Source organism: Hypanus sabinus, chromosome 11, assembly GCF_030144855.1.
Source record: "Hypanus sabinus isolate sHypSab1 chromosome 11, sHypSab1.hap1, whole genome shotgun sequence".
Taxonomy (NCBI): Eukaryota; Metazoa; Chordata; class Chondrichthyes; order Myliobatiformes; family Dasyatidae; genus Hypanus; species Hypanus sabinus.
Window position 1 is genome coordinate 40,091,580 of NC_082716.1, and position 22,922 is coordinate 40,114,501.

Here is a 22,922-nt window from a genome sequence, read left to right on the forward strand (position 1 = left end):
CAACTATGGCCTATTAATTTCAATTCAAAAATGAGTCTTTGAATATTGTCAAGTCCGCTGACTCAAAGCAGTTTTTAAAGCACTCCTCTGTCTCCCTTGACCATAACTTCTTGGTCCTCACCACTGGTGCTGCGGTCTTGATTCTCTGTCTACATGTTGGGAGTAGAAGTACAGCCGGGTGACTGGATTTTCCAAAGTGTGGGTGTGGGATAGCGTGGTAAGTTTTCTCGATGGTGGTATAACAGTGATCAAGTTCGTTGGCTCAGCTAGTTCCACAGGTGATGTGTTGGTGGTAGTTGTTCAGAACTGTCTTCAAGCTGGCCTGGTTGAAATATACTGCAATGATAGTGAAGGCATCTGGGTGTGCTGTTTCATTACCGCACGAGAAGGCAGGACCATATGCCAGAGAGATTTGAGGCCAATTGGCTTTTCAGAAAGTTGTACTGTCTTGAGATAGATTCCCTGCTAATTTTAACTATTCCCATAGGTCAGACAGTGGCTTCTAAACTTAACCAAACTTTTATGGAAGCATATGAGATGGCAGATGATCTCAATCCTTCCTTCCAAAATGTAATATTCTCATAGACTGATGGGACTCTCTGGCCCAATACAGTGCATTGAAGAAGGACACTGAAAACAAGGAAAAGAACAGAGGGGCACAGAATTTTTCAAACAAACCAAATTAAATTCCTCTTTTCCTATCAGTGACAAAGTCCGTAGACCCTGCAGACTTTATCTATCCCTTTTGATTTCATGAATCTCTAATGGAGGCAAGTCATCATCAAAACTAAGGGACTATCGAAGAAGAAAGAGAGTTCGCTGTCAAGACTGTAATTTTGCACGTTCCCTTAAATTAGTCTCTGCAATCTCATCTGAAATTTCTGGAAAGAATTAACTGATGAGCCATCAGTTAGGATTATCTGTAGCAGCTCTATATAAAGGTATACAGACCTCAGTAGGTATTTTTAAAATTATGATGTGCCTCCACCTCAATAACATTGTCAATTTGCTCAAAACAAGCTTCATCAAACAACACTAGGATCAGACCTTTACCATCTTTCATTACCAGCTCCATAGCAAAGAAAACCCAGCAGCATCTCTACTTTCTGCGAAGGCTTTGGAAAGTCCATCTCTCACCCCCCATCCTCATCACATTCTACAGAGGTTGTATTGAGAGCATCCTGAGCAGCTGCATCACTGCCTGGTTCGGAAATTGCACTGTCTCGGATCTTGAGATCCTGCAGTGGATAGTGAGGTCAGCTGAGAAGATCATCGGGGTCTCTCTTCCTGCCATTACAGACATTTACACCATACGCTGCATCTGCAAAGTAAACAGCATTAAGAAGGACCCCATGAACCCCTCCTGCCATCTGTGAAAAGGCACGGAAGCATTCAGGCTCTCACAACCAGACTGTGTAACAGTTTCTTCCTCTAAGCCATCAGACTCCTCAATACCCAGAGTCAGAACTGACACCAACTTACTGCCCTCTACTGTGCCTATTGTCTTGTTTATTATTTATTGTAATGCCTGCACTGTTTTGTGTACTTTGTGTAGTCCTGGGTAGGTCTGTAGTCTAGTGTATTTTTTTTGTGTTGTTTTACATAGTTCAGTGTAGTTGTTGTATTGTTTCATGTAGCACCATGGTCCTGAAAAGCGTTGTCTCGTTTTTACTGTGTACTGTACCAGCAGTTATGGTCGAAATGACAATTAAAAGTGACTTGAGTTGACTTGACTTGATTTATGATGACTAGCCAGGATAGCAGCACAACTTTAAAATGGTGCAATGGGATGACTTGCAACCAACCAGATAATGAGTTCAAGAACGCAAATGTAAAGATGTTGAGCCGAGAAACCTGCCCCCCCCCCCGACGCCCCAGCCCACCTGCCCGGAGCAGATGTGCCCCCGCGCGCGCGCGCCCCCCAGCGGTGCTTCCGGCCTAAAGGTCAAGTGCGCCAGCCACCGGAAGTGAGTGCCGTTGAAAGGGAGTAAAACAACAACAATAATAAATTAAGTCTCATCATCACTGTCATCAGCCGGGTTGATATGTCCGTCGCATTGCGGCTGTCGTGGGACGCGGCTTGTTTTCGGGACGATGCTGACAGCGGAGCAGTTGGTGTCAGCGGCAGTTGGGGCAGCGGCTTCTCACCGGTAACAGCGTCTTGAACTGCGGCTGGAGCGAGGACGAAGGAGACTGGAGCGGGGCCCTGCACGCCCTTCAAATGGCTTAGCTTTAACCGCATCTGCGGCCACGGTCCAACTTCTTCACTTTCTACCGTCTCCTGGTCCTGAGTGAGAGCGGCTCGCAGTCCTGGAACAAGGGAAAGATGCCCGAGAGTGGCGGGTGCCTGCATCTCGTCGCCCGCTGATTAATTCATTCATTCCTTCCTTCCTCTCGGCCAATTCCCAAACGCTTTTTTCTCCCTTCCCGCTTTTTTGTTTTAAAACTAAACGTGGACCACCCTTTCAAAGATGTATCTCTACCAGTTGTGGCCTGGAGAATAGATTCGCCTCTTTAATTTTAAGGAGGATAATCAACTTTTTTTTTGTTGGTTGTTTTATTTATACATGTGCTTAAATTAGTTGGGGGGGGTGGTTTTGACTGCTGAGCAATGAAGAAATCTGGAACATACATCAGCCTCAAGACCAAAAAGAAAGCTTCGAAACAGTTCTTGCGGGATGAGCACAGAAGTGCAAACGAAGTTCACCCTAATCAAGAGTGTAGGAGCGAAGTGCAGAGAGAAAAGGTGAGCTCATCTTCCTCATGGTGAATTTGTGGATTATTCACGCTTTCATTTCCAGTATTGCTTTTGACCTGCAGTATACGGAAAATGTTTCTAGCTATTGTGATCGAATTGTAGAAATCCTAGAAGTTTGAGGCATATCATTGTATTTATTATGATTACATTTGAATATTACAGTGAATCAACAGCTCATCGTAAACGTCTCTTACTAGTACTCACAGGTACTGACTTGCAGACCGTTAGTGCTTCCCTGATTTTTTTTTTCAATATGGTGCTCTTGGACGTGGTAAATATTTTAAATCTCTGCTGACTGATTTCACTGCTGAGAATCAAATTTATTATCGCACACAAAATGCTGGAGGAACTCAATAAGTCAGGCAGCATGTTATTACTGTAATATATGACGTGATTTGTTCCTTTGGCTGCAGTACAGTAGAAAGACATAAAAATTACCATAAATCACAAAACGAATAAGTATTGCAAAACAAAAAGAATAAGGAATTAGTGTGCGTGGACTGTTTGGAAATCTGATGATAGAGGGGGAGAAGTTGTTTCTTCAATAATGAGTGTAGGTCATGATGGTAGTAAATAGAAGAAAGCATGTCCTGGATAGTGAGAGCCATTATTGAGGCATCACCTCTTGAAGATGTCCTCGATGTTAGGGAGGGTTATGCCGACAATGGAGGTTGCTGAGACAATAAGCTTATGCAGCTGTTTCAAACCTGTGTAACAGAGCCTCCATACACAGTGGTGATACAAGCAATCAGAATGTTCTCCACCAACATCTGCAGAAATTTGCAAGGATCTATGGTGGTGACATTCCAAATCTTCTCAAACTCCTAGCAAAGTAGGGCTTCTGACACGTTGTCTTCATGATTACATCAATGTGTTGGGCACAGGACCAGTCCTCTGAGATGTTGACAGCCAGGAACTTAATATTGATTACCTTTATCACTGCTGCCCCTTCAATTAGGACTGGTATTTGTTTTCCCGACTTCCCCTTCCTGAAGTCTGCAATCAATTTCTTGGCCTTGCGAGGTTGTTGCTGCAAGGTGAGTCTACCAGATAATCGATCTCAATCTTACATGCCTCCTCATTACCATCTGAGACCTGGATGAAGGTGATCTTACTATGTAGTCTATAGAAATCTCTTTATTAAACACTGTTAAATCTCCAATCTTTGTAGTTACCCAAAATCTAACACGGCCCTGCCAATCTTTTGTCATATTGAAAGACTTAAGTTCGGACAATGTATTTGTAACTTCTCTCTACCCTGTCTACTGTTAACCTTTATTCTGCAATGTAGTTTGCAGACTAAACTTTTATTTATGACATTACTGAAACTTGCAACTTCAATTTCAACTGAAATATGTTTACTTGTAACAAAAACAATATATTGGAGGCAGGCAGCATCTCTTGAAAGGTAATGTTTCAGGTTGATTATAAATTAATGCAGAAAATACTGGAAATACTTAGCACTTCAGGCTAAAACTGTGGTAAATGGGTCAATTAGAAACATTAACTCTGTTTCTCTTCCCACATATATGGCTTTGTTAATCGTTTCTAGCAGTTTGCCTCAATTTTTGATTTCCAGCATCTCAAAAGTTGTCACCCTCTACCTCGTTGGCATGTTAAGTATATTTCATGATCATACATAAGCATATTTTTGCTGGTTTCTGATGTAGGCAGTGTTGATAATGTGGAGCTTGCGATGATTTGTCTGCAGATCTTAGAACTGGCTTATTTGTACTGTTTTTATTGAAGAAATTACTCAGTTGCACAGTTGTTGTTGGGCAAAAAATTGCACAGCACAAAATTTTTGCACACACTGGTCATTGCAAATTAGAGAGAACATTGCCCAACACCAGTTCCATCTTTTCCATTGTGATTCCTATTATCAATTTCCTTCTCAAGTTCCTTGGCCTTAGTGCCTTTACTTTTTTTCCACCCAACCCCTGTCTTCACTTTTATCCTCCCCTATCCACATTTGGTTCCATCTGCTTTTTTTCCTTGTCTACTTCCAGCTATCACCCACCTGCCTCAGTCTCCCCACTCTACTCCTACCTCTCCTTCACCTGTCTTCTTCTGCTCATCAGTGTGGCTTTGTTATAGGAAGTCAAGCTTGACAAATCTACATATGTCTTTTTGAAGAGGTAACCGTAGGGCTTGGGGGTGTTGTCTCTCTGGAACTTCCCAAGGCCTTTAACATCGTCCTGCATGGCAGGCTGATCTGGAAGGTTAGCTTCCATGGAATCCAGGGAAAGTTAGATGGATACTAAATTAGCTTGGAGGTAGGAAGCAAAGCGTGGTTGTTGAAGGTTATTTCTTGAAAGGGAGGTTGATGACAAGTGATGTGCTATAGGAGTTGGTGTTCAGACCCTTGTTACTGTTACTTTAATCTGATTTGATTGCAAATGCACAGGGTTTGATCTCTAAGTTTTTGGATGATACAACATTTAAAAATGTTGATAGTAAAAAAGGTTATTGCAGATTATAGGGAGATTTTGATCATTCGCTGAAGTGAGTCAAGGAGTGGCAAATGGATTTCAGTACAGATATGGGTGAGATAATGCATTTTGGGAGGTCAAACCAGTGTAGGTCTGATACTATGAATAGTTGGGCACTAGGGAATGTGATGGAACAGAGGACTGAGAAGTACAAGTGTGTGGTTTGTTGGAAGTGGCTCCATATGTACACAGGATGAGCAATAAGGCATTTAGCACACTTACCATCATTAATCAGGGCTCTGAGTAAGGGAGCTGGGACATGATGTTGCAGTTATGTAAGTCATTGGTGTGGCCACACTTGGAGTACTGTGTACAGTTTTGGTCACTCTGTTACTGGAAAGATATGGTTAAATCTAGATTCAAGATTCAAAAACTTTTTTGTCATTCTAACCATACATCAGCTCTGCAGGGCAGAATGAAACAGTGTTTCCCAGGAGCAGTGAAATCTAAAGAGTGAAGTAAAAATTTGAGGATGTTGCCATGATGGCAGGGCCTGTGTTCTAGAGAGAGATTGCAGAGGGTAGGTCTTTATTCCTTGGAAAATAGAATATTGAAGGGTAACTTTATTGAAGTGTTTGAAATTGTGATAAGGTGGATAGTAAGGGATATGTTTGAATGCAGGAAATTGGGATGAGCTTCTGAGTACACCATGGTTAGCATGACTTACTGGGCCAAAGAGCTTGTATCCATACTCTGTTGCTCGATGACTTGGCCCAAAAACATGGGCATAAAGGAGGAAGTGGCCCTGCACAGTGAGTATAGAGAGTTAGGAAAGAGGCCAAGTAACAATACTTCAAAGTTAGTAATCTCTGGAATACTCCTGGTGCCTTTTGCTAGTTATGGCAGATATATAAAGATAGAGCAGATGATTGTGTGTCTGAGTATCTGGTGCAGGTTGCAGTTTCTTGGATCACTGAAACCTCCAGTGGTGATCAGAGTGCAGTCTGTTAATTTGTTGGGCATTTTGAGATAAAGGAGGTGGTAATGTTAGACCATTAAAGAACATTAAGGTGGTTAAGTCCCCTGGGTCTGATGGGATATACCCCAGGTTATTGAGAGAGGCAAGAGGTGAGATTACTGTTGCCTTGACCAAGATCTTTGTATCCTCTCTGGCCACAGGAGAGATCATGGAGGACCAGTGAGTAGCTAATGTTGTTTCATTATTTAAGAAAGAAAATGGAGATAATCTTGGAATGTGAACACTGACATCAATGGCAGGAAAGCTATTGGACAGGATTGTTAGGTATAGGATTTATGAACAGTTTGAAAACCATGAGCTAATAAGGGACAGTCAGCATGGCTTTGTTTGGGGCAAGTCAGGTCTTAACTGGTTTGACTGAGATTTTTGAGGAGGTGATGGTGATTGATGAATGTCGAGGTGTGGATGTTGTTTTCAGCAAGGCATTTCTGTCAAGGGAGGCTTCTCCAGAAGTTTAAGATGGATGGTATTCATGGTAACTTGGCTGTTTGGATTCATAATTGGCTTGCCCATTGAAGACAGAGTACGGTAATAGTGGCTGAAAATTATACTAGCTGGAAGACCATGACTTGTGTTCTGCAGTGATCCATTTTGGACCTCTCCTGTTGGTGATTTATATAAATGTATCAGAATCAGGTTTAATATCACCAGCATGTGTCATGAAATAACTGGATGAAAACGTAGATGGGTGGGTCAGTAAGTTCGCAGTTGATACCAAAGGTTGATTGTAGTGTTGATAGTATCAAATAATGCTAAATGATACAGGGATATAGATCTGCTAAATGATATAGGGGTAAAGGTGGAAAAATGGTAGATGGCGTTTAATCCAGCCAAATTTGAGATGTTGCACTTTGGGAGATTAACCATGACTTGTCCTTTTGCGTTTAATGTAAGGCCATTAACAGTGCTGATGTACAGAGACACCTTGCGGGTCTAAGTCCATAGCTGCAGAGGTTGATGGGTGATAAAGAAATAATCAGACTTGCTTGCCTTGAAGAGTCAAGGCATTGAGTTTGAGAGTTCAGAATTCAGAGATGCAAAAGGATTTGGGAATCCTTAAGGCAAACACGAGGAAATCTGCAGATGCTGGAAATTCAAGCAACACACACAAAATGCTGGTGGAACACAGCAGGCTAGGCAGCATCTATAGGGAGAAGAGCTGTTGATGTTTCGGGTTGAGACCCTTCATCAATCCTTAAGTATTCCCTAAGTATTAAATTGTAAGTTGAGTTGGCAGTAAGAAAGGCAAATTCAGTGTTCGCATTTATTTCAAGAGGGCTAGAATATAAAAGCAAAAAATGTAATGAGGCTTTATAGGTTGTTGGTCAGACCACATTTGTAGTGTTGTGAGCAGTTGGGCCCCATATCTAATAAAGGACCATAAGGCAGGGGAGCACAATAAGGCCATTTGGCCCATCAAGTTTGCCCTGCTGTTCTATCATAAGTGACTTATTATCCTTCTCAACCCCATTATTTTGCCTTCTCCCCATAACCTTTAATGCCCTAACTAATCAAGAACCTATCAATTTCCACCTTAAGTATACCCAATGACTTGGCCTCCACAGCAGTCTGTGGCAATGAATTCCACGTTGTGCTTGCATTGGAGACAGTTCAGAGGAGGTTTATGAGAATATCCCAGGATTGAATGGGTTAAAATGAGGAGCCTTTGATGGCTCTCAGCTTGTACTCACTGAAGTTTAGAAGAATGAAGGTGGGAATCTTATTGAAACCTACTCAAGATTGAATGTTTCCAGTAGTAGGAGAATTGAGGACCAGAGGGCACAGCCTCAGAATACAAAGGTGTCCCCTTAGAGAAGAGATGAGGAGTGGCAGAGACTGAAGAGAGACTGATAGATGCTTGTAGGATTATGAGAGGCATAGGGAAGGCTGCTGGTATAATTTTCTCAGGGTCAAAATGTTTCATACTCGAAGGCATACGTTTAAGACAAAATGGGTTAAGTTCAAAGGAGATGTGTGGGTCAAGTTTATTTTGCACAGTGTGATTGGTGCCTGGAATGTGCTCCCTCTCCTCTTTATACTGGCTATCTTCCCTCTCCACTCCTGGTCCTGATCTTTAATGTTATCAATTCCTTCATCCCACAGATGCTGCCTAATCTGCTGACTTCCTCCACCAGTCTGATTTATGCAAACAAAGGATTATGTGTTTCTGTTGCCTTTTTAAAAATAATTTAACATCAAATGAAAATTCACTGAATATTTTTTTACTATTTATTTGAAATGTACAAATTAAGGGAATTGTCAAATAATTACAATAGTATCAGAAACATACTAGATATATCAGACTTGGTGGAGAGAGCAGATTATTTCATGTTCAGGCTAGGGCCTTTTCAGAACTGAAGTTGGATCAGAGTTATGACAGACCATGGAATAAAAGAAAAACTGCGTGTTCTCTTTACCATTTCTGATTGAATGAGTTCCTGAGATTTTATTTTAATTTCATCAACATGTTTTCATTTTCAGATTACTTCTGTTTCTTTTAAATGTGCCATAGTTTTCTATGAATATTTGCTCTTTTTATCAACCTGTTGCGTACAGGTAAAAAAATATTAAATACCTTCAAGGACAAAATACTAAGATAATGAGATCCCACTGCTCTACTGTCCAATTTCCCACTTTAACTTCCCTCATTATGCAAAATTTTCAAATTATTTATTCTCATTGCATTAATTTCATTTACTATATTGACCTTCACTAGCTTCCACTCCTGCAAAACTTTAAATATTTAAATTCCAGTTTTCAAATTGGCCTTATCCTATCTTTTATCTCTAACTTTCTTAAGCCATAGAACCTTTTGATAGCTGTGTTCGGGTGATTCTGGCCTTACTCATTCTTTCTTTTCTTGAACATTGGCAGCTTCCCTTTCTACTTCCTAAGCTTTGGAATGATCTTTTTTAACTTCTTTGCCTCTCGACCTTTCTGTTCTTAAAATGCCTACCTTCTGAAAGAATCTTCTGGTTACTTTATAGTATAAAATGAAATTTCATTTTGATAACTCTCCTGTTAATCACCTTTGGATTTTTTACTATGTTATGGGAGCATAATAAATACAAGGCATTATTGATATTACTTACAATAGATCAATGCTTGACAAATAGGAAATAAAATCAGAAAATGCAGGAACTAACTTGACAAATAACAAAAAAAAGCTGTAGATGCTCTAAGTCAGAAACAGAACCAGAAAATTCTGGAAATACAAAGCAGGCAGGCAACAGCTATTGAACCTGATGCAGTTATTGTCCCAGGTTGCCACACCCCTCACTCTAGCATTTCCTGCTCTTTGATGGTCAGGGTGATTTCTTCTGATACAAACTGGAAAGGCTTATTATATGAAATTAATGACTGCGATGTTGAGCCCTAAGGCTTGTTGCGTGTCTCAGCGCGAGATGTAATATTGTACCTTGAGCTAGTGGTATGTTGTACTTCATTGAAGTAGTGTGCAAGAGATAACTTGCATGCAGCAATTTACTGACTCTTACCCAATTCAGCATTCTGCGTTCAGTATTCACAATGTGTTCTCTAGTTGGAACAGCAAAATGCAGTCTGAGAGATTGGACTACTCCAGTTCAAGATCAAGTTTAGTTATCAAATGTTGGATTGTTAATAGGATAATTCTTAATAAGCTCTTCTTGGGCTTCCAGCCGGGTACAGATATTGCTTATAACCGACATTTCGATCACAAACTCTGCCACCTTCTTCAGGGATGATGCCTGAGCATGTCTTGTCCAGTGGTATTTATACCCCCATAATTCCATTCCTCCTGATTGGCTAGTCCTCATCCAGACTGGGAAAATTGGGCTGAAAAATGGCAGATGAAATTTAATGCAGACAAGTGTAAGGTGTTACACTTCAGGTGGACAAACCAGGGTGGGTGTTACACAGTGAGCAGTTGGGCCCAATCTATTTGGCATCTGTTTTACTTGTCTTAAATATAAACCCTTTCAGTAATCTGTTTTTCTAGACATGAGTAGATGTATTTTGGCTTTTGAATCATGAGATCCATTTGCAGATAGTCATGTAAAATCAGAGTCATTTAGCAGGAAATCAGGCCCTTGACCCAGCTCATTTGTTCTAACTGGATTCCAAGTTAGTCCTTTCTGTTTGTTTTTGGCCCATTGTCCACCAAACACTTCGTGATCATGTACTTGTCTAGATGGCTTTTATATGTTGCTAACGTGCCTGCTTCAACTGCTATTTCTGGCAGCTGTTCCAAATAAGCACCCTACTTTGTATGAACAATCTGCCTGGATGTCCCTTTAAGATCTATCGCCTTTGATGTTAAACCTGTGCCCAGGTTTATTCTCTCCTCCCTGGAGGGGAAAAACATGTGCTTTCTTTCTGTTTATACTTTCCATGATCTGGTTCACCTCTGTGAGGTCAGCCCTCAATTTCCTGTGTTAAGGAATAGAGTCCGAGTCTGTGCAAGCCCTCCTTGTAACTCAGGCCCCAAGTTTAGGCAACTTTCTGGTAGATCTTTTCAATCTTTACTAATATCTTTCATATAATATCATGACCAAAACTATGCATAGTACTCCGTGTGATCTCAGCGATGTCTGACATAACTTCCTAACTCTAATTTACAATGCCCTGAATGAAGGCTAGTGTCCTAAATGCCTTCTGTACCACCCTAATTAACAGTGATACCAATTCAGTAAATTATGCACGCACCCCTATTTCCCTCTACTGCGTAACACTGATAAATCAAAGTATTGAGTACAGGAATTGGAATGTTATGTTGGAATTGTATAAAATGTCAGTGAGGCCAATTTTTGGAGTATTCTATGCAGATCTGGTCACTACCTACAGGAAAAATGAGATTGGAAAAAGTGCAGAGAAAACCTACAAGGATTTTGCCAGGACTTGAGGACCTGAGTTATAAGGAAATGTTGAATAGATTAGGACTTTATTCCCTGCAGTGTAGGGGAATGAGGGGAGATTGATAGTATTTAAAATTATGAGGGGTTTAGATCAGTAAATACGAGCAGGCTTTTTCTACCAAGGTTGAATGAGACTAGAACTAAAGGTTAAGGGCAAAAGGTGAAATATCCCACCTCTCCAGGGATTAAAGTCCAAACCTTCCCGATTACCCTGGCATGCGAGACTTAGCAAAGTTCTTGCTAAAGTTCATATAGGCAGTATCCACTGCTTTACCCTCATCTACCTTCTTGATTACCTCCTCTAAGAACTCAAAAGGGATTTAGCAGACATGATCTCCCATGCACAAAGCCACGCTGACTGCTGCTATGTTGGTAGATCATGTCCCTCAGAATTCCCTCCAGCAATTTACCAACAAACAACGATGTCAGACTCACTGGCTTATGGTTTCCTGGCTAGTTTATGCTACCCTTTTAAAATAATGATGCCACATTAGCCACTCTTTAGTCCTTGGAAACTTCAGCTGTGGCAAGAGATAAAACAAGATTCACTGTAAGGACCTCCATGATTTCTTCTTTAGCTTCCCACAGCATCTGCAAATCCAACTTAAGGCCTCTAATACTTTCTCATTGGTACCTTGTATGAGGTCAAAGACAACACCACTGGATTCTCCCATTTCCTTAACTTACATCATAGAAACAAGAGAAATATTAGTTTAAAATCTTGCTGTTTCCTATGGTTCCACAGACAGGTGGCCATGCTGATCTTTAAGGGGAGCTTTTCTCTTCCCAGTCATCCTTTTAATATACAAGGGGTGATTAATAAGTTTGTGGCCTAAGATAGAAGGAGTCCATTTTAGAAAACCTAGCATATTTATTTTTCAGCATAGTCCCCTCCTACACTTACACACTTAGTCCAGCGGTCATAGAGTATATGGATCTTGGACCTCCAAAAAGTGTCCACAGCAAGGGTGATTGATAAGTTTGTGGCCTAAGGCAGAAGGAGATGAGTTATACAGCTCTTGTTACATGCACATGCAGGTCAACTCTGTGAGTGATTATGCAGAAAGTTTGAAGTTAATAACCCATCTCCTGCTTTAGGCCATGAACTTATCAATCACCCCTTGTACTTATAAATCCCTTTGGATTTTGCTTCTTTTTGCCTGCCAGATTCTCTCATCCTCTTCTTGCTTTGTCTTTCAAGTGTACTTCCATACTTATAGTGATAAAGAGGCTCACTAGTTCCTAATTTCTTACATGCACAATGTATACTTGCATCTCTTTCTTAACCAGAGCCTCAAAATATCTTTCATAACTGAGGATTTGCTGAGCCTGCCAAGTGTGCCCTTCTCCCTGCAGGAACATGTAGACTTTGAATTCTGAACAGTTGTAAAGGCCTCTTAATTGGCAGATGCTTCTTTCCTTGTTGTTGTATTAGCGCACTACTGGACATATCTGTAATTCCATACCTTTCTATCTTATGAATAATCAGGTGTGGTGATTTCAATAAATTTATAAATAAATGATCACAGCTCAATAATTTTAGTTATTTGTAGTCTGTTTTCCTTTGCATTTGTTTATTTTGGCTCATTTTAAGTCTATTATCTAATGCTACTTGTGAAATTCCCAGCCATCTGTACAAGTACTTTCCAAATTCATGTCATTTATAGAACTTCAGCGATATCCATTCTCAGTGTCTTGATATATTTCACTGCCTAAGCAAAAAGTGACATTTGTTGCAATGTTGAAGGGTATGTGTACAGATGTTCCAGTTGGAGGAAATGATGCCATTTTGCAGTCTTGGCATTATATCTACTTTTATGCCTTTGGAACATTTTAATGAATTACTTTGAAGTCTGGTTACTATCTGGAGCAAAGCACAAAGTTCCAAAAAGTAGCTAAGCTTTGACCACAGGAGTTGAAGTTGTCATTCAAAGCCATTTAGATGTGTTTTTCTAATCATGTTTTTACAGGTATTTTAATGGGTAGTTCTGGTTACCTGGTTTGGATATTATGTAAGCTTGCCTTGAGTGATAATTTCCATTGACAGTTATGATTAAAGTTGTGAGATTGGGCACGGTCAATAACTAGCTTTGACTCATTCAGTGTTGAAGGAAATGCTTCTAGTGCACATTGGTATGCACTGTTTTTTGTGGCCAGTTGTAACAAGATTGGTGTTTCCCTAAGTATAAAAACAAAAATGTATTTCTCAGTGTCAGTCTATATATGGAGCTCGTTTAGATGGAATTATCTTTTGTAGCTTCTTGTGTATTTTGATGGGAATTTGTTCCAAATTCAAGAAGGATGACGGTGGCAAGAGACTTTTCCAATGTATATATGACTTGTTGAATCTTGTAGAGTCAAGTGCCTTTTTGTAGTGATATTCACAGAATATCATAGTTAAATTTGTAATTATGGTCTCATTCTGTTTCATTGTAAAAACTATTAGTTGTATCTGTTTAATGTTAAATCTACTGATTGTAAATTTAACACAATCATGGTAGACTAATTTGATTCTGTACTTTGGAGTTTCAGTTTGTTGGAAATTAATTTTGCATATAGTATTGGGTACAGAACATAGAACAAGATTCTGAAGAGGATAATGTAAAGAATGGAATGTAATAGGTTTTAGCAAGCTGGAGTCAAATGCCAAGTTTCTTTTCATTCAATTGTTGGATCATACCATGTTTGATATTATTTGCAGTCCCTAAGATCACTCTGTCTAAAACACTTATTTGGTTTCAGTATTTCCCAGATAAAGGCTAAGGCTATAATGATTGATGTTCCAAAGCTATTTAGTTAGCATTTTAATATCATGACTTTGAACTAGGTCCTACTTTACTGATAAACTGTGACTATTCTTTTGGCTTATGTTGCTGACAAAGATCCACATAAAACTTAGATTCTCCTTGTGGTCATATAGGTTTTGTTATCTTCCTAAGGACATGGAGGTTGGCATCAGCATTCCTGTCATCCACCATGGAAAATAGAGAAATTAGAGAAGATAGAGAATAGGAAGAATTTAACCGTTTTGCTAATGAGCTAGGAGAAGTTGCCCTCTGGTGCCATCTTTAACTGAAAGCTCTATTTTGGGTCTTAAACTCTTGATCTAGGCTGATGTATGTTATTGCAATGGTAAATATAGTCTTTGAAACCCTGCAGAGAACTTCGGTATTTTTTTGGGACCAATATTTACAGAAAGATTCCAGAATGAATGACTAATTGGCCGGTTTTGGTGTAACGATTTGACAGGTTGTTATTGGGGGCAGTGACAAGCACAATATATTTGTGAGATCATTCTGACATAGGCATTGAAAGTACGATTGAGTTGATCAGAGGAAAATAATCGAGATTTGTCTTGTTGATGTGGGAGGTCAATCTTTCATCTAAGCCTTATTGATTATCCTGCCGATTGGAATGAAATCTTGTCACTGTAAGGCCTATTGATATAATTTTGTATCTGATGAAAGTAATATTTTAGCCAACAACACACACAAAATGCTGGTGGAACACAGCAGGCCAGGCAGCATCTGTAGGGAGAAGTGCTGTCAACGTTTTGGGCCGAGACCCTTCGTCAGGATATTTTAGAGTTGTTTGCAACAGAATAGCCCTGGAATCACTGGAGTTGAAACCATTGGAAGCTTGTTCATATCAGAGTTTTCTGTTCAGCATTGACTTTTTTATTTCGAGCACCCTTTTTGAGGATGTATATTCAAGAACAAGGCATGATTACATTAAATAACTACTTTGATGCATTGATGATCAATCTGGTATTTTTGTAGTGTCACGTTATTAGCTACAGTTTGAAAGCATCTGGAGTCTGTATCTCCAGTAATGCACTTTACAGTGCATTCTCGCATTTGAGCAATTTGAATTGTTTGTTTATAAATGGCATTTTTGTTTCTTTTTAATTATTTAAAAGTCCTTTTTCATTTAAAACAACTATGATTATACTTTGTGCATGCCTTTAAAGTGGGTGTTCCATTTAACTGTTTGCTTCAATAGATTGTAAGGGCTATATATAAACTGCATATGGAACTTCCTATTTGGATTTATTTTTTGTTGTTCTCCTAATGTTAACTCTTTATTTTATTCTTTTCCTTATGAACTTGCACATTTTTGAACATTATTTTGAATAAATGGTAACTTAAGGTTACCATTTTAATTACATGTGATATACAGCATATAAAAGCTGTTTTATTAGATTTATATCAATCTTAAAGCAATAAACTTATTCCCCATTTATTACATTAGTATCTGAATCAGGTTTAATATCATCAGCTTACGTTGTGAAATTCGTTGTCTTTGTGGCAACAGTACAATGCAATACATAATAATACAGAAAAAATGAATTACAGTGTGTGTCTTCACCCCCTCCCCAGAAGTTTTCATGTTTTATTGTTCTACAACTTTGAAACACGTTTGATTTAATTTGGCTTTTTTGACACTGATTAACAGAAAAAAGACTCTTTCATGTCAAAGTGAAAACTCTACAAAGTGATCTAAATAAATCACATATATAAAACAAAATAATTGATTGCATAAGTATTCACGCCCCCTAATATAACACACCAGATCATCACTTGTGCAGCCAATTAGTCTTAGAAGTCACATAATTAGTTAAATAGGGATCTGTATTTGGAGACCTGTGTGCAGTCAAGATGTTTCAATTGATTGTTGTAAAAATACACCTGTATCTGGAAGATCCAACTGCTGGTGAGTCAGTGTCCTGCCAAAAACTACATCATGAAGACAAAAGAACACTCCAGGCAACTCCAGGAAAAGGTAATTGAAAGGCACAAGTTAGGAGATGAATATAATAAAATTTACCAAGTCACTGAACATCCCTTGGAGTACAATTAAGTCAATCATCAAGAAATGGAAAGAATATGGCACAGCTGTAAATCTGTCTGGAGCAGGCTGTCCTCAAAAACTGTGCAAGAAGGGGACTAGTGAGGGTGGCCAGCAAGAAACCTATGACAACTGATGTCAGGGATATGTTTTGTACTCAGCGGTGAATGTGTGGAATGGGCTGCTGGCAAAGGTGGTGGAGGTGGATATGATAAGGTCTTTTAAGAGACTTTTGGATAGGTACATGGAGCTTAAAAAAATAGAGGGCTATAGGTAAGCCTAGTAATTTCTAGGGTAGGGACATGTTCAGCACAACCTTGTGGGCCGAAGGGCCTGTATTGTGCTGTAGGTTTTCTACGTTTCTATGTTTCTAACTCTGGATGAGTTTCAATTTTCCGCAGCTGAGATAGGAGAGACTGGGCATACAACAACTGTTGTCCGGTGCTTCACCAATTGCAGTTTAATGGGAGAGTGGCAAAGATAAAGCCACTGTTGGGGGTGAAAGAAAAAATTCACATTAAATCTTGGCTAGAGTTTGCCAGCAGTCATGTGAGGGATTCTGAAATCAGCTGGAAGAAGGTTTTATGCGCTGATGAAATGAAAATTTAGCTTTTTGGCCATCAGACTAAACACTATGTTTGGTGTAATTCAAACAGAGCACATCATCAAAAACACCTTGTCCTTCCTATGAAGCCTGGTGGTGGCTGCATCATGCTGTGGGGATGCTTCACTGTAACAGGCCCTGAAAGGCTTGTGAAGGTAGAGGGTAAAATTAATGCAGCAACATACAGGAAAATCCTGGAGGAAAACATGATGCAGTCGACAAGAAAACTGCCACTTTGGAGAAGATTTGTTTTCCAGCAATACAATGACCCCAAGCAAGGGCCAAAGCTACACAGGAATGGCTTAAAAAAACAACCAACGTTAATGTCGTGGAGTGGCCAAGTCAGAGTCCAGATCTCAAATCAATTGAGAATTTGTGGCTGGACTTGAAAAGGGGTGTCCACTCATGATCCCCATGCAATCTGACAGAGCTTGAACAGTTTCTAAAGAATAATGGGGGAAAATTGCTGAGTTCAAATGTGCAAGGCTGATAGAGCTCTATCCACGCACTCAAGGCTTTAATTGCTGCAAAAAGTGTATCTGCTAAGTATTGACTTGAAGGGGGTGAATATTTATGCAATCAATTATTTTCTGTTTTATATTTGTATTTAATTTAGATCACTTTGTAGAGATGGTTTTTCATTTTTGACATGAAGGTCTTTTTCTGTTGATCAGTCTCAAAAAAAGCCAAATTAAATCTGCTGAGATTCAACATTGTAAAACAATGAAACATGAAAACTTCCAAGGGTAGTGCAAAAATAAGATGTATTGAGATAATCTTGTGTTCAATGTCCATTTAGAAATTGAATGTTAGAGGGGGGAAAAGCTGTTCCTGAATTATTGAGTGTGTGCTTTCATGCTCCTGTACTTGCTTCCTGATGGTAGCAATGAGAACAGGGCGTGTCCTGGTGATGGTGGTCCTTAATGATGGATGCCACTTTTTTTTTTGAGGCACCCTCCATAAAGATGTCCAGGATACTATAGAGGCTTGTGCCATGATGGGGCTGACTGAGTTTACGACTCTCTGCAGCTTATTTTGATCCTTATTTCAATAAGGTGAATGCTCACAGGTTTTCTTTCCGTGGATTGGAAATAACATCTCCTTGCTGACAGTCAACACAGGTGCACCTCAAGAATGCATGCTTAACCCACTGCTCTACTCTCTCTACACCCATGACTGGAATCATGGCCCTAGTATGCTTATAAGGAGCACGGGAACAACGTCTCATGGTGTTTAATGGGAGAATGAAAAGGTCACCTGATGAGCTATCAAAATTTCTGAACAATCAGACGATGGATTCATGGAATTTTAGTCTTCCAGAATACAAATCTGAGTTCAAGGGAAAAGTCTTCTCTAAGAGACTTGGTAAATCTTTGAAATTCATGCCCTAGGAATGGACTATTTTGATATGTTATTCTGAATACAAAGGAAGAAAAAGGTACTCAAGGATACTATAGAAATTGAGGTTGATTTGGACAATTAGCAACATTGAATGGTGCAACAAATGTATAAGGCTTTGCAGGCAATGCTCATAATCCTAGGTATATTGAAGTTTGGAAAGAAAACACAGGTGGTAGCACAGTTGTTCAGTGCAGTACAGTTTTCTTCCAAGAACACAGATGAGACACACCTCTTTAAATGCAGCTAGTATCTGATTTTATAGATTTAAGTGGACCTGTTTTGAGCCCAGGACTTTAATGTGTTCAATTATGATAGCAGACCAGTTTTGGTTTAACATATCCACTGATAGTATATTCCTCAGTGCTCAGTTTGGGTAAGATGCTCGAAATTGGTATAGAATCCATGAACTATACATGTGAGTGATGCCACTGAGCTCTATCTGGAATTTCCTGTCCACTTGCTATTATAAAGCAAATTGATTTGACGATGATAGAGAATCTACGTTTTTCCATCTTTTACCAACACAAGAGCAGCCACCCCAATTAATTCCAGTAGATTAAATGTGATAGTATAATTGAGAAGTTAATTAAAATCTTAATTTTGAATGCCGTCAATATCAGAGACATTAAAAGTTGCTTTAAAAAAACAGGTTTAACAACAGATAGTGCTCCATTCCCAGACCAGCCTGCTGTGAAAAGCTATGCTTATTCTGTGCTGCATCTCAATCAATAAACACACACACACACACACACCCCAGGGCAATCAGGGTCAGGGCCCCTGGCAGCAAATTGCTTGTGTCTTACTACTTACTAAAGACCTCTTTGTAATAGATAGATGGAATGGTCTGAATGAGTTGGCTAAGAGTGGGGACGGTAACAAATCAATGTGGGTAGCAAGCCAAATATAGTTTGATATCACCCTTTGGAACTGTAACTTTATTCAAAACATAAGTATTGGACTGCTTTAAGTTTCCTGGCCATAACTTATCCCTCAAGTGCCATCCTTTAATTAACTTAATTAAAGTAGATTTTGTGGTGTCAATTTAGTGGGGCTTTACTATGCATAAATTGATTGTCCCATTTCTTGACATTGTGTTAATCACTATACTTCAGAAAGTACTTCATTGCCTGTAGAATAGATTGACAATACTTTATTGATCTCAAAGGAAATTGCAGTGTCACAATAGTATTACAAGTGCACAGATATACAAATGTTAGAAGAGATAAAATCCAAAGAATAAAAAATAAGTTACAACAGTCTAACTTGAGGGGGTCATCACTTCCCCAGCTATAGGTCGACTCATTATCGAATCTATTGGCCAAGAGTAAGAATGACCTCATAGTGCTCTTTGGAGCAGCTCAGTTGTCTTAATTTATTACTAAAAGTGCTCCTCTGTTCAGCTAAGGTGGCATGCAGAGAGTGAGAAACACTGTCCAGAATTGCCAGGTTTTTTTTGTAGGGCCTTTTGTTCTTCTACAGCCTCTAGTGTGTCCAGTTTAACTCCTAAAACAGAGCCAGCCCTTTCTAATCAGTTTATTGAACCTGTTGGCATCACCCGTATTGATGCAATTGCCCCAGCACACTACTGCGTACTGGTGACAGCAGACTGATAGAACATGTGAAGGAAAGGTCTGCATACTCCAAAGGGCCTCAGTCTCTTCAGGAAGTAGAGGCAACTCTGGCCCTTCTTGTTTACAACCTTTGCGGTGGTGCTCCACTCAAATCTGCCATCCAGGTGCACTCCCAGGTACTTGTAAGTCATCAAAGGTTACAGAGATCAGTGCAGGCTTAGTCTTCCTAAAGTCCATCACCATCTTCTTTGTCTTATTGATGCTGAGCTGCAGATGATTCAGCTTGCTTCATTTGATAAAGTCCTCCACCAGGGCCCTGTATTCATCACCTTTCCTCTCACCCAACTATTGCTGAGTCATCAGTGAATTTCTGTAGATGACATGACACAGTTGAATCTAAAGTCAGAGGTATACAGGTTAAACAGGAAGGGAGCCATACAGTCCCCTGTGGGGCCATGTCTGACACACAGCTCTGAATACTTTGACGCATTCTGCCCAAAAGGGAACTACTTCAATAAAAAACTACTTTTTCTCACCAAGAATTGTGCTGCTATGTCTGTCAGAGTATGAAAACTTACAAAACTGAAAGAGGGTATGTCTGTCTGTCTGCCTGTCTATCCTATTGATTCTGTGCTGATCAGAAAAAAGCCCTCCGGCCTTATCCTACCTTGTAGCACCATGATCAGAGCTCTTCAAGGATCCAGACAAGTACTTTTTAATTGTTCCTGCACTGCATTTTTTTTGAAGTAGCAAGCTCTAGATCCCATTTACCCCTGGGTGAAAGCTGTACTGTAAGTACATTTATCCTGGTGGTTTGATAGCATTTTAATGAACATGATAATAATTTAATATTATAAAGAAGGGTTTTACTTCCATTCACCTATGGCAATCCTCTTGTTCCTGCAGATGGTGGGATTACACAGATGGGAGGTAGCCGGTGCTTTTACACATTTTCCGCATTCTGTTTTTATTTTTGTTACTTCAGTGTACATATGTACAGAATGGTTTGTCTGGATTGCACACAAACAATTTTCACTATATCTTGGTATGTGTTTGAGAATAAACAAATGCACTGTATAACAGATTTTCTTAATAGATAGTCCAATGTACTATCTATAATGCTCTTAAGTATGCTGCTGAAGAACGTCAGAAATAGAAGCAAGTGTATATCATAAGGTCCCTTGTATCTCTGCTGCTTCTCAGCAAGAATATGACTGATCTTTTTCCACAGCACTACCTTGCTCGATTCTCATAAGGTCTGAAAAATCTCATGATCTTTGGTGTTGTAGTGTGTTGCTCGTATGACATCACAGAATTCTATTTCCGCAGTCAGCTTGTTTTGCAAGTTGGCCAGTTCATACCACACTATTAGCATCACAGGCCTAGCACCTTAACAGATTGAACATTTAAGTTTGATGCTTTCAGGAAGTTGCAGAAAGGGCTGCACATTTTAATTCTGCATTCCAGGTTGACAGTGGTATTCTGAAGTCAAATGATCTGAGGAAGTAGACTTCATGTCACTGAATGTTTAGTTGATAAAGCCATATGATTGACCAACTGAAGACACTTCCTGATAACATCTGTATGATAACTTTTGATTATTATTTTGATGCTAGTAGATTGAATATTTTTTATAAAAAACCATGATTGCAACATCCCCACCTTCTACCTCCTCCTGTTTGAAGATGGGATCTAGGAAACCAACCTTTAAACTAAACTTTGAATCATGGTCAGATTTGTTTCTTGCTTTAATTTTGTTATTTTTGATGTATACGGAGTTTGTAATAAAGGAATCTATTCTCTTCAACAGGTGGAAGGAGCTCATTAGCATGGGATGTTGCTGAGTGCGGTGATGGTGGTTGAGAGGTGGAGAGAATAGTGGGTGAAATGTATGATGGAAGTAGGTAGTCTGCTGTGTATTACTTGATGAAAAGGAGTGAGGTGTCTGTATTGTTTTTCCAGACCATAAGGGGTTGTAGAAGAAAACTAAAGTTGTCTTTTTAACAGCAGTATAGCTAATAGAACAGATTAAATGTTCAGGTTTTGTGGTAGTTGTTTGTATTTGAGGAGTAAGAAAAAAGTTTATGATTGGAGAGCTGCATGATACTGCAGTATCTCATATCGCTGATTTATTCTCAGATTTGGACCTTTTATTGAGACAGTTTCTGAATATTACTTAGCTCCAGCTTTCTGAAATATAGGAGATGCCAAGCCACAGAAATGTGCGATCAATTATTTTTGTTCAAATCCTGCAAAATGCTTTTATATAAGATGTTGTGTTTATAAAGCAAGATTCCATTTATTTGGGGATGTAAAGGCTTGTTAAGGGAGTGATTTTTGTGTAAGAATGTTGGAAAGTTTGAAGTAAAATCTGAATAACGAGTAAGTAGATACCTAATTTGCCTCACAGGTGATAAGACATGCAATCTCCAACCACCACTCTGACGTCCTAATTGTTGTACCCTCCTTTTGAAATGTAACTATCCAGTTTACTTTGGATTTCTTTGCCTACCAAAATATATCACTGTGCTATCACTTTGTCCATTTTAACATTCTGTTTATTCTTCTGAAGTTGCTATTTCACGCCATTTAATGTTCTTGAGCCTAAATGCTGCCAAATGTACAATTGCTCCATTTTGCATGTCATTTAACCCTGTTTAGAAGTTACTCCTGCTGTTATGCTCTCCATTCCATAAAACTGTGTCCTGAATGTATTTTCAGAAAAGAAATGCTTTTCACCATGTCTCTTAAAGGTATGAATTGTGATTTTCAGTTATATTATTTGTAATTTGAAAGATGTTATTAATTTCTCCAGTGCTAATCAAAAAATTTGTAACTTTATCTTCACATTTGATAATTCTGGTACATGTATAATGATAAGATATTGATTCCTTTCAGTTAAGAACACGGGCACTTAAACTTACAAGAGGGTGATACAGTAGCATAGCAGTTAGTGCAATGCTTTTCATCGTGAGCAACTAGGGATCAATTCACATTTCTGTCTGTAAGGAGTTTGCATGTTCTCCCCATGACTGCATATGTTTCTTCTGGGTTGTCTGGTTTCAAAGGCATATATGTTAGGGTTCGTAAGTTGTGTACATGCTATGTTCGTACTAGAAGCAAGGCCCCCAAATATAGTCCAGCAAGACTACAATGCCAGTCAGATTTGAAGCAAAAGTACTGAGGGGTAAGTAATTGGAGGCTTCATTATTAAAAATTGAGTAAGGCGTTGCGCAAGATGATGTTGGTGAACCACGTCAACGTTCTGCAGACTACATGCAATTGTTCCAAATATACCCTTTTGAATGACTCTACTGCAAGTTGTAGTATGTAATTTGCCTTTAAGCACTGCATTTTAAATCAACTTAGTGAAT

General features: G+C 39.3%; 1 protein-coding gene across 2 annotated transcripts in view; it reads left to right on the plus strand.

Moving 5' to 3' along the window:
- Positions 1-2,611: 2,611 nt before the first annotated feature.
- mast2 (microtubule associated serine/threonine kinase 2) overlaps positions 2,612-22,922 on the plus strand; it is a 406,821-nt gene continuing 386,510 nt past the window's right edge. The window contains exon 1 of one of the 2 annotated variants that reach the window (XM_059984199.1): positions 2,612-2,746. In XM_059984199.1, coding sequence (XP_059840182.1) covers positions 2,612-2,746 — 135 coding nt within the window. The remainder of the gene's footprint in view (positions 2,747-22,922) is intronic. The other variant, XM_059984201.1, reaches the window with a different exon arrangement.